The sequence below is a fragment of the Anguilla anguilla genome, chromosome 6 (assembly GCF_013347855.1).
Source record: "Anguilla anguilla isolate fAngAng1 chromosome 6, fAngAng1.pri, whole genome shotgun sequence".
NCBI lineage: Eukaryota > Metazoa > Chordata > Actinopteri > Anguilliformes > Anguillidae > Anguilla > Anguilla anguilla.
This window is the reverse complement of record NC_049206.1, coordinates 57,799,870-57,816,800: the sequence shown is the minus strand read 5'-3', so window position 1 is coordinate 57,816,800 and position 16,931 is coordinate 57,799,870. Positions and strand designations below refer to the sequence as shown.

Genomic DNA, 16,931 nt, shown 5'->3' with positions numbered 1-16,931 from the left:
GACAGATAACACACAACCGCGCATTCTTTTAAACACGGGCCGTTTATTAAGTGCACACAATTTATAGACAACGCCTTGATGTTTCCACATATCTGAATAGTCCATATTCAAGTCAAAGTGATCCTTTCACATGTAACTCATAAATAACAACACTGATCATCAGGTCTAGGGTTATCACTTAAAATGGAAGTGGAGACATTGACTTCCAGATACATAATGTTAATGTGTACTTTTTAATGCTTTAAATGGCACCTGAGGTAGAAGTGGGTAAATGAGGAAACGTGGTTTTAAACTGGGCAATAATTGGGTATGTTAATATATAAATAAGTATATTTTTGTCTTAGTAATTCAGGGGGGAATGGGATAAAATGAACATAACATTTGGAGTATCAGTGCCTCACTGAGTGCAGTACATTTGAAATGCTATGGGACTCAACTTTCCTCCAGTATTTACAAGTAGGCACCATTCCAGAACAATCTCTCAAAGTAAATGGCAAGTACATTTTTCTGTTTCCTTTATAATTATCGCTCATATTTAAAATCTCAAAATTAATCTTTTCAACCTGCCCCCCCCCCCCCCCCAAAACAACAGCTGTTACTCAGCAAATGACCATGAGACAGCAGACACCCTTTAAAACACAACTGAATTCAAATCAAGAGCAACACCACAGATTGGCAGAGTACATCGTTTGAAAGACATTTTCTTCTCCAAATTCCAAAAAACGTTCTGTATTCCTCCACTGGATTGTAAGAACAGCAGTATTTCACGAAGCTGGTTAAGACAGAGTTGTGCCCTAAAAACAAAAGGCCCTGAAGTCAGTGTATGACCTGGGACCCCAGTGTGTCCTGGATAAACTGCAAACTCCGCTTGTAGAGAAAGGAATCCTTTTTCTCCGGTTTGCAAATGTTCAGATGGTCCACATCCACCGGAATGAAGTCACCGATCCCCAATTCTGAAATCGAGTGATACTGAAAATTAGGTCATCCTTTAAAATTGGCACAATAACTGCCAAAACGGCATCTTTGCTGTTGTATGCTAAAAGCAGAATTAGCTCTATATTTGGTTACAGAACAGAACATCCTAACATTAATAAGCTCAGCATAACTGGGCCTGTAACTCAGCATTTGCTTAACTCGGTTAATATTAGATGAAGAACTATCCTCTATTTTACATGAATAAATGGTACACGCTAAGCCTATATGAGGAAAATTTAAAAAGACTGAGTAGGCACACACATGAATAATCGATGAATCCATTACTCATACCCATCCCTAGTACTCAACCTGAAGTGCTTCAGTATATATCCAGCTGTAGAAACAGATTGTATGTAAAGAATGTAATCTGTGAAATTTACTCTGGATAAGAGCATTCTACAAAATGTATATGTGTATTTTAACGACAAACACCGTTTTTCTTTAATGTCGCCTCTGAGCTCAAAGAAAACTCCCCTGTATAGGAACTCTCACAAAAGAGTTTGCATTTCACTCCACTCTGGTATGATTCCTGCATGAACGAGGCCTACCAGCTGACTGCTCTGGCACCACCACCATTTTGATCATGGGGCCGACGTTGGTGGGACGTGTTTCCGTAAAGCTCAGAATTTTAATGTCCCGGTCTTGGGCCATGTTCAGGAAGTTCTCGTTGAGTTCGCGAAGCGCTGGCGAGTCTACAAAAAAAAAAAAAAAACAAAGAGACAAAGGGTAGACCTCGGTTTCTTCTGGGAACTGTCACTGTGGGTCACGTCACTTTGCGGCTTGGTCCCAGGCCTGAGTCCGCACCCAACCAATCAGCAGCCCAGCTTGAACAGTTCTGCAGCAGACTTTGCACACACGTCATGCATACTTCCTGGAACAGGTATTACGTGGCAGAGCAACTGGCCCAGAGGACCACATAACTGTATCAAAGGTGCTTCGCTGCTGTCGTACATTTAGTCAAGGTTCCTCACCTCTACTTTTACAACAAAGAGCCCAGTAGCAGAATAAGACTATGTAAGATTGGCAATCTTGTTAAAGACTCCCCTCCCCCCCCCCCCCCCCCCCCCCCCCCCAAGTAAATCTGTGATTATCCAGTGTAATAATAATATGTCTCCTGCTCAGAGAGGAGAAAGACCATAATCACACCTGACTGCTTTCCTTTGCCCCTATAGATTCCAAATGGAGCATGAGACAAGGGATTAGCTCAAAGATTCATGTTAGCACAAAGTCAGCACTATTCTTTTCTTTTTTTTACCTGCTCAGGGACTATGAATGAAAACAAGCTTTTTAGCAAAATCTAGCAAGTCTAACATTGATACCTCTGCCAGAAATGCTGATTAATGTGCACTGTCCCTGTCAAACCAGTGATAAAAATGAATAACCAGTGCTGTATAAAACAATGCAGGGGACGTCAGGGGAACCACACATAATGCTTCTACCATCTGAAGGCCAACTTCTTTCCGAAATAAAACCAACTACAACACACACATACACGCACACACACACACGCACACACACAGACATACACACACATACACGCACACACACACGCACAAACACTTACACACACACCTCTGGAGAGCTCCTTGACCTCTATGGAGGGGAAGAGCAGGTATCGGACGTTGACTGAGTACTCCGCCATGAAGGTCCCGTTGTGGGGAACGCTGTAGAACATGATGCCCTTCGTGTTCTTCAGCAGGGGCTGCATCTCAGGGTCGTTCACAGCATCCAGGAGCATCTTTTTCACCAGCAAACCTCAAAAAAAAAAAAAAAAAAAACATTCAAAAGCCACACTCATATTTTTCCTTTAAAAAGCCCATCACATCTCAACAACAGCAAATGGTTCATTCATAACATCTCAGACAACTTCCCATCAAGGAGAGCAGTAGTCTCCAACCCTGGTCCTGGAGAGCTACAGGGTCTACTGGTTTTTGTTTTCACCTTAAAATCAGCACCCAATTGAGACCCAAGACACCAGGTGAGTAGAGTTAACTGTGTAATCAACTGCTCTAATTGATTCATGAATTGCAGACTCACTATGAAAACCAGCAGACCCTGTAGCTCTCCAGGACCAGGGTTGGAGACCACTGAAGCAGAGGAAAGCTTAGGACTAACTTGCAAAAAAAATAAATAAATAAATCAATAAAATAAACATATTCCAGAACCACGGTAGCCACGGTAGCGTGGTGCTAGTCGCGTGTCTCCCTGGGTTAGGCCACGCCCTACCTCCCATGCTATGCGCCACCCAAATGACCGGCTTATCGCCCACGCCCGCCGTCTTCAGCTTGCTCAGCAGCTCCCGGCTCCTGTAGGCCAGGGACTTCCTGCGGAACACAGCCGTTAACGGCGTGACATCATCAGTCCGCCGTCGCCGCCGCGCCGAAAGGGGGCCTCGGCAGACTAATCACGGACTACAGTAGGGGGAATTGTGGGAAAAGTCGTTATGCGGCGGATAGAAGCATGACATTTGGTACATATGTCCCTTGGGTGATCCTAAGACATCCTAGAAGGGGTGCCCAAAAAAAAAATCTTAAACAGGAAGTGAGTTATTGAAGAAATTCAAAATGGCCGCCTAAACAGTTGGCAGTTGACTCAAAAGGCACCTAAAGAACCTCATAAAAGCATGAAATTTGGCACTACATGTCCCTAAGGCCTAATCAACCCCCCGGCATCAAGCACCCCGGCCATCGATCAGGCCTCTGGGACAGAGAAGACCCGGAGACTAATCTAGCGCACGAGGACATCGGCTCCGTCTGCACTGCCAATAAAAACATGTGCAGTTAGGTCCGCAGTTACAAGCATCGTGCTGCTGCAAATATTCTCACGAGAAGCCCCTAATTAAAAAGCACATATTTTTCTAAAAGAAATGAAACGATTTTTTGAAACTATTCTTAGCTTGAGGAGAACATTGCTGTAGAAAATATCCTGGGCTAAAAACAGTACATTACATAACAGGCGTTTAGCCGATGTCCAGAGGGACTGGTGCAGTTTTACACAGTATCCATTTATACAGCAGGACATAAACTGAAGCAATTTAGCTTAAGTACCTTGCTTAAGACTGCAATGGCGGTGTCCTACCTGCAACCAGTCCAGCTCCCTAACCCCTATACTACTCTCTCACCCCCATGTCTTCCCGTCCCGCCCCCCCCTTACTCACCTCTGGTTTTCGACGGGGCACTTTGCCCTCCAGTCACTCAGGTGGGTGTCGTACTCCACAGACAGGATGCGCAGGTGGGGGCAGTCGGCCGCCAGCCACGACTGGAGTGGAGGGGGGGGGGGGGGGGGGGGGGGGGGCGGGGGGGGGAGACACGAAACGCCCGGAATGGCCAGGTGAGGATGAGGAGAAGGAGGAAGAGGAGGAGAAGGCTGAGGTACTGTGCTGCAGAGCTAGCTGCAGAAGGCTGATGTACTGTACTATACTGAGCCTCTACAGATGCCAATGAGCTGATTCACAACATCTTCAGGGAATCCACATGCCTCTTTCTTAGCCTTAAAAGATTCCTGTACACTCAGAGTTCAGAAAAGCACACACACACATACACACATGAGTATGTACGTACACAAACAAACACACACACACACACATACACACACAGACACACACACACACACACACATAGGGACACCCTTTCCTATATAAACTGAACACAGTGCTGCTTCCACTCATCCTAAGTTTGAGCAGCACATCCCAGGCCACGTCCAGTGAGAGATGCTCATGGTCTCTGCGCCATCCCTACCCTTAATTAGAGAATCCGGATCAGTTATTAGCCTGGATCGATCTGGGCACCCACGTGCTCAAAAGTAACTGATCATTTAGAGCTGCGGACTGGTCCACAGGGGCCGGGGGTGTGGGGGGGGGAGGGCTACACAGCCCTAATGAAATCAATGTGTTAATTAACTGGATTCTGTTCGGGACTCCCCCCCCCCCCCTCCACCCCCCTCCCCATTCTTGGAAGTTCTAATGACGCATAACAGACTGTAGCTGCTGAGCTCTGATTTAAGAGCCTCTCCACTAAAGCAGCTGGGACAGCAACCCTAGAGGAACGAGGCCTGTTCCCCACACAACGCCTCTCCGATTGTCAATCTGGATCCTGATCTGTGGATTCCGACTGGAGCATCTTTTCTTAAACCGAGGAGACAGACGGTGTATTTCCTGCAATGTGCTGTCTATCACAGTGTAACTTAATATTGGGTCTCGTCTGATACCTCTGGATTTATACCCAATGACGCATGTCTTCAGATTTATACCTAATGACTCATATCCCTAGATTTATACCCAATGATCGATGGACAAATGAAAATAACAAACTTGCAAAAACAAGCTGCTAAATCTCAGTTTAATAACTGTAATCCATCCATCCATTATGTAACCCGCTTATTTCTGGTCAGGGTCACAGGGGGCTGGAGTCTATCCCAGCATGCACTGAGCAAGAGAACTGTAATACAAAGGAAATTACACGTACACACCTACCGTTATGCTTTGAGAGAAACCTAAGCTATTCATATACCATGTCTGGTCAGCTTTACCTCTAAACGCAAAAAAGAGTTCACCAAAACAGCGGTGAAGAATTCTCTGGTTCAGCTGATACTCAAAAGTTCAACTTGTAGTTTTCTTTCGCCGTATTACAGCATGTCGTTTTATTTCCTTCGGTAAAACGTTAAAGACGCACACCTCCGCCATCTTTTTTAGACCGTTATCCTCTGAAATGTGTGGGCGAGTCTTAAAAGTACAGCATGTTTCATAATATCTTAATCTCCCTTCGTTTATTCCTGATACCCGAGCATTAGCATTGCGCCGCTAGCCGGGCCCACAAGCCCTCCCGTGTGCTCACGACGCGGGTGTGTTACCTTGGGCCAGCACTCCGTGTAGTCATCCCGGGTGCCCGCGGCTTTCTCCTCCTCCGTCAGATCCTGCTGGCGCCAGGTCTTAAAAGCGGCCCCCAGCAGGCCGTGGACGAAGAGGACGTCTGCTTTTATTGGCTGGCTGGAGGGGGGGGGGTTCAGGGGGGGTGACAGTCACAAAGATCAGGTGCTTTTTTGGGTAGCTCGTTTCCCAAAGCAATTTAACCAGAGAGTTCTCAAACAGTTCAATGAAGGGATATGTCTCAGAGCTGGGGTGTTTGGGGGTAATTAGATGTACCTTGTGCGACACTGGGGGTGCAGGATGTACACCCCGTCTTGGTACTTCTCGTGCACAGCGTCCCGGTCCAGGTTGGCCAGGGCTCTGGCAGCGTGCGAAGCCTGCATGATGTGGGGGGACTGCATCGTCTCCGCCAGCACAGACACCCACCCTGTGGGGACCCATACACACACACATTACATACAGACACCCACCCTGTGGGGACCAATACACACATTACACACAGACACCCACCCTGTGGGGACCAATACACACACACGTTACATACAGACACCCACCCTGTGGGGACCAATACACACATTACACACAGACACCCACCCTGTGGGGACCCGTACACACACACACACACACACACACACACACAGACACCCACCCTGTGGGGACCTGTATACACACACACACACACAGACACCCACCCTGTGGGGACCCGTATACACACACATAACACACATCCATCAGACAGAGCCTTGTGGATGTTTTCAGATTACCACTCACTAAAGAGGACCTCTATCAGTGACGTACACATTTCTTACAGAGCCCACACAGTTCATCCCCTCCTGGCTGTACAGGCATAAAACCACATTAGCGTACGGTCCCACCTGACTGCACTATCGCATTGTGCAGGTTGTCGTTCAGGGCCAGGTTTCCCACGATGCGCACGATGTTCCTCTGGATCTTCTGGGAGTCCTTCCGCAGCTGGTACACCCGCTGTAGCAGCTGCAGGCCCCCGCCGGCAACTATGGGGTCGCAGTGACTGGGGACCTGGGGACCAGGGACGAAGAATCTGAGTACCGATACTCTATCTGTCCTCTCACCCGCAAACAGCCACAGAATTTATTCACATTGGTTCACATGCTACGCTACCATAATACTGTAATGCTGCTGTTTGCAAAACTGATCACCGCTTATTTACGTTGTGTAATTTCACTACCTCCTTCCACCAGAGGGGGCACCACACGTTTGGACCCCCACCTCAAACTGCCTTGACTCGACCGGTTCTGTACCCCTTTGTCGCTGAATTAAAAATGAGGTGGTCACTAGACTGATTAGAGCAGCGGGGGGCAAACTGTCCAGTCCTGGGGGGCCACATTACCTCCTGTTTTCAGCACTGGTGATTAATTGAAGTCATTGATTGGGTAAACAAGAGTCACCCTGTTGTCAAGGCCTTAATTGGCTGTTGGCTGAAAGGAAACCACAAATGCCTGCAGACACTGCAGCCCGAGTCCAGGACCGGAGTTTGACACCTCTGGCTGAGAGACTCATTTTTGAAAACCCTGACAGATTTCAAATGTTGGCCACCATGAAACGTATCACGACAAATGTTCCGTGACTTGCGCAACATAAATAAATCTGATTTGATATGGTTTTATAATCCGCATCAGCACCGTTGACAATGTGAGCATTTTCTCAGAATGTTGCTTCCCAGGAACCATGGCTCTAGATGTGGAGGAATGTTCCTGCAGAAAGATTCCTGTGGTTCTCCCTGGGGAACCTGGAGCCGCAGTCCCCGGAAAAAGGCACTGAAACTGGGTCGTGACCGGGGGGGAAGAGGGGCCTCTTCACACCAAGCCTGGGATAAAACCGCTCTTTAAAACGGGAGGAGAGCACTTAAGCTGACAGGCCCTGTAATCAGGAACCATTATCCACTCAACTCAACCGCAGGGGGGGATACCTTTGAGTGCTGCACCAGCGCCTGCAGGCAGAAGGACTCCACCTTCTCTGAGGGCACCGAGGTCAGGCTCTGCGCGTAGGGCAACCCGTTCCCCCCGAAACACCACAGCCCTCCCTGCAAGAGGAGAGAGAGCAGTCCTGTTCCAAACACCGTTCGCTAAACACCCTCGTCCCGAGGACACTTCATTTAAGTGTGTGTACGTGCATCAGGGAAGGGAATAACACTTCTGATGAATAGCAGTTTGAGTCACCCGAGGGGGGGGGGGGGGGATTTCACAAAGCAGAAATAAGGGGCTTTTGGAACATAAGCATGTGTGAGTTTGCAGTCTGTAATTCATTAGGAGTGTAAATTAAACCCGTGTGCATGTCTGTCTGTCTGCCTACTTAAAAGGGGTGCACTAACAGAGTCTCTCCACTAGAGGTCAGGGGCCTAGCAAAAGAGCAAAAGTGTGCAATTAAAGTCATTAAAGCAGAGCCAGCCTCAATGTACTGACTGACTCTATGATGTCATAATGGAAACAGAAGGTCCACAAGCCTCAATGTACTGACTGACTCTATGATGTCATAATGGGGACGGAAGGTCCACAAGCCTCAATGTACTGACTGACTCTATGATATCATAATGGGGACGGAAGGTCCACAAGCCTCAATGTACTGACTGACTCTATGATGTCATAATGGAAACAGAAGGTCCACAAGCCTCAATGTACTGACTGACTCTATGATGTCATAATGGGGACAGAAGGCCAGCTCATCCAGGGTTCCGGCCCTAAATTCTCTTGCTAACTGAAAGAAAAAAAAAAAGTGACAACATGAAGCCTAGAGGAAGGACCGGAATTCCCCTATTCGCAAATTCAGAACTTCGGCAGAGATTGTGCGTGACCGCTGGGCAAGCCATGAATCAAATGCTAGAGCGCTAACTGCAGATCCAGGCTGTTTATTTTTTTCTGTTGGTCACAGCGCACATAATAATCGTGACTCGTTATGCGGTGCACATCTTAAGTGGGCCCCGCTGAGTCATCGGGACCCATGGCTTTTATTAAAGAGCAGCGCTACAACGAGCGCCGCGGGGGCCCACACACGGCCCCCCTCGCTCCCCGAGCGCTCGGCCTATCACGCTCCGCTCCGCAGCCGCGGTTACGCAAACCGAGCCACCCGATTGGCCGCGATCTCCAGCGACACTTTCCCCCTGCCCGATTCGCTAAATGACCATCGGAGAAGGTGTCCCGGTTCACAAAAACACCAGTGGGACATGATATCCAATCATACGGGCTGCAGGCTAAACAAATCCCCCTGGAACAAAGGCAGCCGGTTGAACTAGCGTGTGCACTGGCTGCGGCTGCTCTGAATAAACGATTTATTTGAAAGATGTTGCTTTTTTTAATACTGTGTGTTTGCTCTCAAACGCATGCCTCCGGGTGACCTCTGGAGACAGCAGTAATCGAACAGCCCACTCAGCTGGGGAAACGACCACAGCGTTCCTCACACCGATGCTTAACGCTCAGGCCTGAGCCTCCACCCCGTAACGCAGCGTCAGCACAAATCAGCGCAGTTATCTGTTCCACACAACACCCCCCCTCCCGCAGGCAACGCCCGCCCCTGCCCCCCAGGCAACAGAAAGGCCAAGAACCACGGATTTTAATATGAAATATTAAACGCATCTCTTCACCCTCCGCAAACGATCCTCAGTGTAAAGCTAACACCGAGTTTGTGTCAGTAAGTAAAGCCGGTATCCGAGCGCTTTGTCTCATTACAGACGGGGCGATGTGTATGCGCATTTATACAGCGTTCCTCTTCAGCTCACGTGCAAGCGCCGCCTGCATGTAAATGTGCTTCATTACGCTTAATGGCGTGGGGCGGGCAGGAAGCCATTTTGCACAGCGGTCCCGCTCGGCTCTGTTTTATGAGTGTGGATGATGTGGGCTTTATGGGACCGGAGCACGCAGCCTGCCCTGCGTGGGGGGGACGAGGGACCTACCCTCTGCGCCGCCAGCGATTGGCTGCTCTCTCTCAGGGCGAGCGAGGTGAAATACTGAATGCACTGGTCCACCTCCGCCTGGGGCAGGGACGCCAGCAGCTGCCTCAGCCTGTCCTCTACTGAGAAGCCCTGTGAGACACACACACACACACACACGCAGGCAGACACACATACAGTCATACACACACACACACACACATGCGCGCACACACAGAAACACACCCACATGCAAATAAACACACCCACGCACACACACACAAAAACAAACACACACAGAAACACACAGTTATGTACAGTATAGGCACAATGCTTCACCTGAGTGACTAACGCAGTAACAACATTAACCACTAGGGGCACCAGAGGGCCAAAAAAAAAAAAGATCAGAACTGAACAGTATCTGGGCTGCTGAAAGGTGCGTTTGTGACTCACGTCTGCCACCTCGGGTAGCAGTGGAGGGGAGAGGAAGAAGCGCAGGTCCACCTGCGGGGTGCGGGCCAGGCCTATGGCTGTCCGGTGATCTACGGCCTGGGCAGCGGTTCTGTACTGGTAATCTGCCGCGGGCAGGGAAACGCGATTCACACAGACGTACGTCCGTACGTCCCAACACTCCACTGTCTCACGTCATGCAGGGGTTCATCTGAAATCTGCTTCGTGTGTGATGCTTCAGAGCTGGAGGAGTCAACCCCAGTGGTTTGTGAATGTTCTTAACTGAAAATGTTCACACCATGTCAGTGTGTGTGCGTATGTGTGTGTGTGTGCATGTGCTCTCTCTCACCATGCCAGTGTGTATGTGTGTGTGTGTGTGCTCTCTCTCACCATGCCAGTGTGTGTGTATGTGTATGTGTGTGTGTATGTGTGCTCTCTCTCACCATGCCAGTGTGTGTGTGTGTGTGTGTATATGCTCTCTCACCCTGCCAGTGCGTGTGTATGTGTGTGTGTGTGTGTGTGCTCTCTTTCACCGTGCCAGTGTGTGTGTATGTGTGTGTGTGTGTGTATGTGTGCTCTCTCTTACCGTGCCAGTGTGTGTGCTCTGCCAGCTCCTGTACGGCCTGCAGTCTCTCTGCTCTGCTCGCTGCCCGGGTGCGTTTGAGCAACACCCACAGGGCGTACTCATGAGGGTCTGCATCCAGTCCGCTCAGGTGCTCTACATCACATATAAACACACACACATTAATATACATACACACACACAAACACACATGCACACAGAGAGCTCTGTTATGATACGCCCACAGAATACAGTACATCGTAAGATCTTACTAATCCTCTTTCAAAAACACCAATGTGACATCCAACCTCCAAAAATCAACACGCTACAAATGTAATTTTGTCAGACCTGAAAAAATATTCACTTAAAAGCCGAAGTGTCAACGACGCTTTATTTTTTAACACAAAAATCCCAAGCGAGACTGAATGCAAACATCGCCGCTGTTCTACGGCCAATCACAGCCCTTCTGCTGGAGGGCAATACAGCCGAAAGCACTGATATATTTGTCTGGGCTGGCGTTCAATGAAAAAAGAGAGACGTTAGAGCTGAGTCAGATTAAAGGGTCAGCGGTTAACAAAGACGTCCGCCTGCAGCCATTGTGAAGGAGCGGGCGTTTGACTCCAGGTCCTGCAGAGAGAGCGGGAGAACCAGGCCAACACAAACTGGCACAGGAGCCCAAGGGGCAGGTGCTTCCTGGAGCCAATCTCAGAGACAAACAGGGAGGGGGTCTGCGCCATGGAGACCCGCCCAGGCCCGTCCCGTCCCGTCCCGTCCCGTCAGTAAGAGCTGAAATACCACCGCTGCCCACACAAAAAATAAAAAACAGACTTTCCCTTTGTTCTGACATGACGACTGACGTGTAGAGAATGTACAGTCGGGCAATGGGGGACGGGACGGACGGACGGGGGAAATGCACGCACATAAACCCGCTGCAGTGTTTCCTCCAGGTCTGGAGGTCATCCGCGGTGGCATGACGTATTGAACAAAGCTCACAAGACTCTGCAACCAGCTGGGGTAGCGATAGCCGCGACACTCTGTGACATCAACATCGGAGTGTTCAGTTAAGAACATTCTAATCACATATTTGTGATGTCATAGTACTTAATATAAGGATCACGACTCGGGGTGGGGGTGGGCGGGAGATAAACTTTTTCTTTATCGACAAAAGCGTATTCGTGGTTTATGTTTTAGAATCTGGACCAAAAAGAAAGTATTGTGAAGACATTAACATAGTAGCTAATTTTAAAAAACACCTTTAAAAACTTTAAATAATCGCAATGCTTACCAACTGATCCCATGCTTAGTGCATGGCCCCCAGCAGGTACTCTTTGCACGAACACATAAAAAATAGCCTTGATCTACTCCACAGTGAATCACTGTTTTTCAGGCTTCTAAATATCCTGCTAAATGGACAAATGAATCACTGTGACTCGGCCACTTAGCTGCTGCTCTTAAAACAACAGACAGTTTGAAACAATATGGAAGGAGCACGATGCCTCATGATTAACAGAAGATTAAATTCATACGGAAGGAAGAAAATGAATCACGACAGGAGGCAAAAATTTAGTTGCATTATTTCACGGCACACAACAGAACACTGACAGAATTCATAATGATGCCAAAAGAATGTAGAAAATACCAGAAAGTGACAGAGCTGCACTTAATTAACCCTTTAAGGTGTGACATCACAAATATGTGATTAGAATGTTTGTAACTGAACATTCTAATGTATCAGGACTGGTAACTGAAAGCAGTGGAGTTATAGAACACTGACTTAGAATTTGGAAGAAAAAAAAACATTCCAGAAAACCTACTCCTTCTGGTTAACACATAAATGTAGCTAATGTACCCTGAAGTAATGCTGGTTTTTTTGGGTGCAGTGGCAGCTAGACAAAACATATGAATGGTGAAGGGGGTCTCTTACCGTCCACGGGCTTCAGGAGGATCTTTGAAGAGATTTCCAGAAATCTTCTCGCTGCTTTGTGTAGTTCTTTCCTGGTCTTATACGTAAGGCCTATGAGAGAAAATAATAATAATTTGATTACATCTATTGTCTCCTATCCTATCACCATGGAGATCTAAAAATATGAAACTTGGGAAATTATGGTGTGGCGAAGCATAATGGCTAAATTCCTGCGAGAATCAATTTATTTATGACAGTTATTTTCTACCTAACTCTATTTTGACCTTTTTCCCTATTCGTACTGAATTTTCAATAAAAGTATTGTGAACAACATCAAATTCCTAGAATTCTAAGGGTATTGTTCAGAGATTTCAGAAGGCCCTGCATAAGGTCTGTGTTGGCTTTTTACGGGTTGCAGGGGCAAAATTGCAATGTGTGAGAGAGCTTTTTTCTTCCTGGATAAACCCTCTACTCCTCTCCAGCCACAGCATTAAAACACAGCACAGCTCAAATCAGGTAAAGAACAGAAACCGTCCCTGTGGGCCCCCTCTCAAATCCAATCTATTAAGTCTGTTATTTAAATATAACTAATCTGGGTCTTAAACGGGGGACAACCACAGCCCCTGCTTCCTTCTTCAGCAGATACGGGACGGAGTCCTACGTGCCCCTGTTGCCGAATTTCGATTTTTTCCAGCCACATGTGCAGGAGTCCGCGGGGTAAACACGGCGACCTTGGCCCACTGGAAGCGGGTGCACGGCACAGACGATATGTAACGACCCCAGAGGAAGGCCACAGGGAAGGGATAGGAAGAAAGCCATCAATCAGCGCCACGGTCTTTTACGCGGTCGCCTTCACCCCGACAGCCCATAATGTACAACACAGACGTTATGTTTTGCTTTCTACGCAGCAGCGCAGTCGCTGGGCCTCACTCACAAAGCGTATGTACTGTACGATCACGTGCGATCGTAAAACTGCATGTAAGAACGCTTCCAAGAACATTTCCACATTCATGATTTTTTTTCTCTTTTTATCTGTACTTGTTCATGGCTGTTTCCTTTATGCTAATCACATGAACAGGATTGTGCATAAAATATGCAAACAGCCAGCGTTCATCATCTCGTACATCCGGGACACGCACAAAAAACAAAAAGTCTGCACATGCGTCACGATTCCCATATCGGTTTTTCATGGGGACATTTTTAAGAACAAAAGTAAGTTAAAAGAAAAGTTTTGTGTATGAGACCCATTGTGAGTTTGCCATCTGTGCATTTACACAAGCCAGATTCACACGTCACCTGATTCCTACAGGATCTAATATTCCGATAAATCTAGCCATTTTTAAAGCTTTTCACCTTATCTTTACCCGGCTAACCTTTCAACCCCACAAGCAGAATAAGGGCGTAACCTTGACATAAAAAAACAGCACTGTAACTCCTCATATGTCCACAGCTGTGCTGTAATTACCCAGAGGCAAAGGGCACTACAGACTGTTCTATGAAAACTAACCAGCAGCGTACTTTACACATGTACTCATGAATATGCCAATAGAGCCTGAAATATACTTTTTTTTCCCAGGAGGGAAAAGTACAGTAATTTAACAGTGAAATAGAGGAAGTCTTCTGTTAGTCACTAAGTAACGACATACTCAACAAATGACCCCCCCCTGTCCCCGACAAGGGAACATTAATAATAGTCTGTCCAACCAAGAACGTTCCCCGAGTTTGAACCGCCACACAGAATAATACAAGGTGGCCTTTAATAAGACTCTGTCCATTGGAAGAAGAAAAAAAAAAAGCATACTAGAAGCGATGTTCTCCTGCTCTTTCAGGTTTGTGTTGAGATAGATGTAGGATTTGCGCTTCTCCTGCAGTATGGCCTGCGTGTTGACGGTCACCGCCTTGTTCAGGGAGACCACCTCATAGGTGATGAAAACACAGCCGCTAAAAAGAGACAGACAAAAACAGATACTCTCTAGCTTCTTTACAGCATTTTACAACGACACCATTTAACCCACTGTGGTATATACACCCTGGGACTCCATTGCACTTGGCAATCGCGTTTCTGACAAATATGTTTGAAAGATGAGCTAGGAAATTAACAGATGATCGCATATTTCCTTCATTAGATATTTGACAAGATTTTGCTGTTCGAGATCTGCAAATAGAAGGAACCATTCTGTGTGCACTATTTTTTGGATCAAGTCAGTGTTCTAGAACTCCATCGCTTTCGATTACCAGTAGTGGTTGTTCAGTTAAGAACATTCAAATCACACATATATCTGTTATCTAAAGCCTCAAAGGGTTAAAGAGAGAGGGACACTACCTACCCCAGTACGACTGCTCCAGTCACCTTTGCTATTGTTTCTGAATGTAAGAGAGGAGAAAGGGAGGAGTCACATTAGTGCTTAGGCTATATCTGGTGTCTCAGGTGGGACTAATTCCATATATTATTTGATGGATAGACCCACATATAACTACCAGAATCCAGTACACTCCTTTCACCACTAAGTATTACGTCCAACAAAAAATCCTATTATCTCACAGAATGACACTGATGATCAGTATAAACATAAATCAGTACACGTGTACATATTCATTGGTTAGTATACATGTTTATCCTTGCAAATTACAGAAATAAAATGCAACACAATGCAACAACTGTTTTTTAAATAAAACAGTATTAAATAGATTAAGTATTCAAAAGGCTGGCTGAATGTTCACTGTTAATCTACTGTATATACTTGGCTAAAATAATTTTATATAAGTACTTACTAATATTTCCCCAAAACAACGTTTTCTTTAATCCTTGGTTTGCTGTGCTTAGTCTTCTACAGCGAATCAGGCAAAGAGCAGTAGCAGACATCCTCTAAAACATACCAGACCACCACATTACCACAAAAAATATACAAACAAATTAGCTCGTTACAGGTGTGCACTGCACGGTGTCTATAAACTTTACAGCTGGTGGACGGTTAATATTTATAGACAATAGCAATCGCGTTCTACAGCTGTGGTGATATTATGGACTGTCCTTGACTTGAACCAAACTTGTACACATTGACGTGACATGAGGAAACAATCCAGGAACCATACCCGGCAGCTCATTCTAATGGAACAACATTAAGCTCTCCAACAAAACTCTTTTATTTTTGCTGAGATTTTAATGATTAAGGCATATTACAGACTGTAATATACTTGCCCACGGAATTGTATCTGCCAATGTTATTGGCTAGCAAGTTAGCCAATCAAGTATACAAGCTAGCTAGCTAGCTGACGAGCTGGTTACCTGTTCCCAGCACTGCAGCTGAAATACGTGCCATGTACACACTGACGTGACATGAGGAAACAATCCAGGAACCATACCTGGCAGCTCATTCTAACGGAACAACAGTAAGCTCTCCAACAAAACTCTTTTATTTTTGCTGAGATTTTAATGATTAAGGCATTTTACAGACTGTAATATACTTGCCCACGGAATTGTATCTGCCAATGTTATTGGCTAGCAAGTTAGCCAATCAAGTATACAAGCTAGCTAGCTAGCTGGCGAGCTGGTTACCTGTTCCCAGCACTGCAGCTGAAATACGTGCCATTGAAACATTTACATTCTTCAGTTATTATTTTGACAGTTAAGCTAGCATGCTATCCGAAGCTTGACCTACGAGGGCTTAGCCTGCAAGCGAACCATGTAACTGTAGCTCACCTGCGAATGTTAGCTAGTCCTGCATAGCAAAGCACTGACACGTCCGGTCTCCAAAAATTTACGTCACAAATAAGTGTCGTATATCACGGTTGCCAGGTCTGCACACTGGCCAAGTCTCATTCACATCTGTCAAGTGGAGCGATATTTCTAGGAAAATAAAAGACCGCATTTATAGCTCCGACGTTTTGTTTTTGGCTGCGGGAGGCACAACGCTGAAAACTAAACAAACCGTTGAAAGATCGTCATGTTCTTCAGTCCCATATGTCTGTTTCTGAGTATTGAATGTAAAACAAGTTACGAACCTGGCAACCTTGATTCATCGTTTTAAATAGTGCATATCATAGGAGATTTATAATGCGCGGATTTTGGATCAGTATCTTCTTACCAGGTAATACGATCCAATTGCGACGCGGAACAGGTTCACCTGATTTTGAGTCGGTTGGTTTGGGGAAGTAAGTCACCTGCCCTGCGGAAGGCTTGAACTGGGTCACTGAGCCTCGATGCTTCGGTGCGTTTTACGGAACTGATCCTACGCTATATTTATAAGACAGTTCGTAGGCTGCTGTTATTCTTACT

The 16,931-nt window shown here is 46.5% G+C and overlaps 1 protein-coding gene across 4 annotated transcripts; it reads right to left on the bottom strand.

Moving 5' to 3' along the window:
* Positions 1-23: 23 nt before the first annotated feature.
* On the bottom strand, positions 24-16,884 carry serac1 (serine active site containing 1). 4 transcript variants are annotated; one of them, XM_035423588.1, is made up of 17 exons: positions 16,741-16,884; positions 15,428-15,521; positions 14,983-15,019; positions 14,457-14,596; positions 12,677-12,766; positions 10,777-10,908; positions 10,194-10,315; positions 9,765-9,893; positions 7,788-7,901; positions 6,715-6,877; positions 6,116-6,266; positions 5,824-5,959; positions 4,133-4,233; positions 3,202-3,299; positions 2,548-2,730; positions 1,524-1,667; positions 24-953 (listed from the first exon to the last, which is right to left on the bottom strand). In XM_035423588.1, the coding sequence occupies exons 2-17, from the start codon at positions 15,516-15,518 to the stop codon at positions 817-819; spliced, it is 1,968 nt and encodes a 655-aa protein (XP_035279479.1). In that variant the 5' UTR covers positions 15,519-15,521; positions 16,741-16,884; the 3' UTR covers positions 24-816. The 4 variants fall into 4 exon arrangements, 3 of the variants coding, with proteins under 3 accessions (XP_035279479.1, XP_035279477.1, XP_035279476.1); XM_035423586.1 differs by lacking the exon at positions 16,741-16,884 and adding an exon at positions 16,356-16,428; XM_035423585.1 differs by lacking the exon at positions 16,741-16,884 and adding an exon at positions 16,212-16,348.
* Between the last annotated feature and the right edge of the window lie 47 nt (positions 16,885-16,931).

What these genes read in the sequence shown, in the direction of transcription:
- serac1 (XM_035423585.1), bottom strand. Translation starts at nt 16,253, where the DNA reads ATGTTTCAATGGCACGTATTTCAGCTGCAGTGCTGGGAACAG. An exon ending in ACACGGAGTGCTGGCCCAAG is followed by an intron (nt 4,234 to 5,823) that starts GTAACACACCCG and finishes CCTCCACTCCAG; the next exon opens with TCGTGGCTGGCGGCCGACTG. An exon ending in GGTCAAGGAGCTCTCCAGAG is followed by an intron (nt 1,668 to 2,547) that starts GTGTGTGTGTAA and finishes TTTTTTTTGTAG; the next exon opens with ACTCGCCAGCGCTTCGCGAA.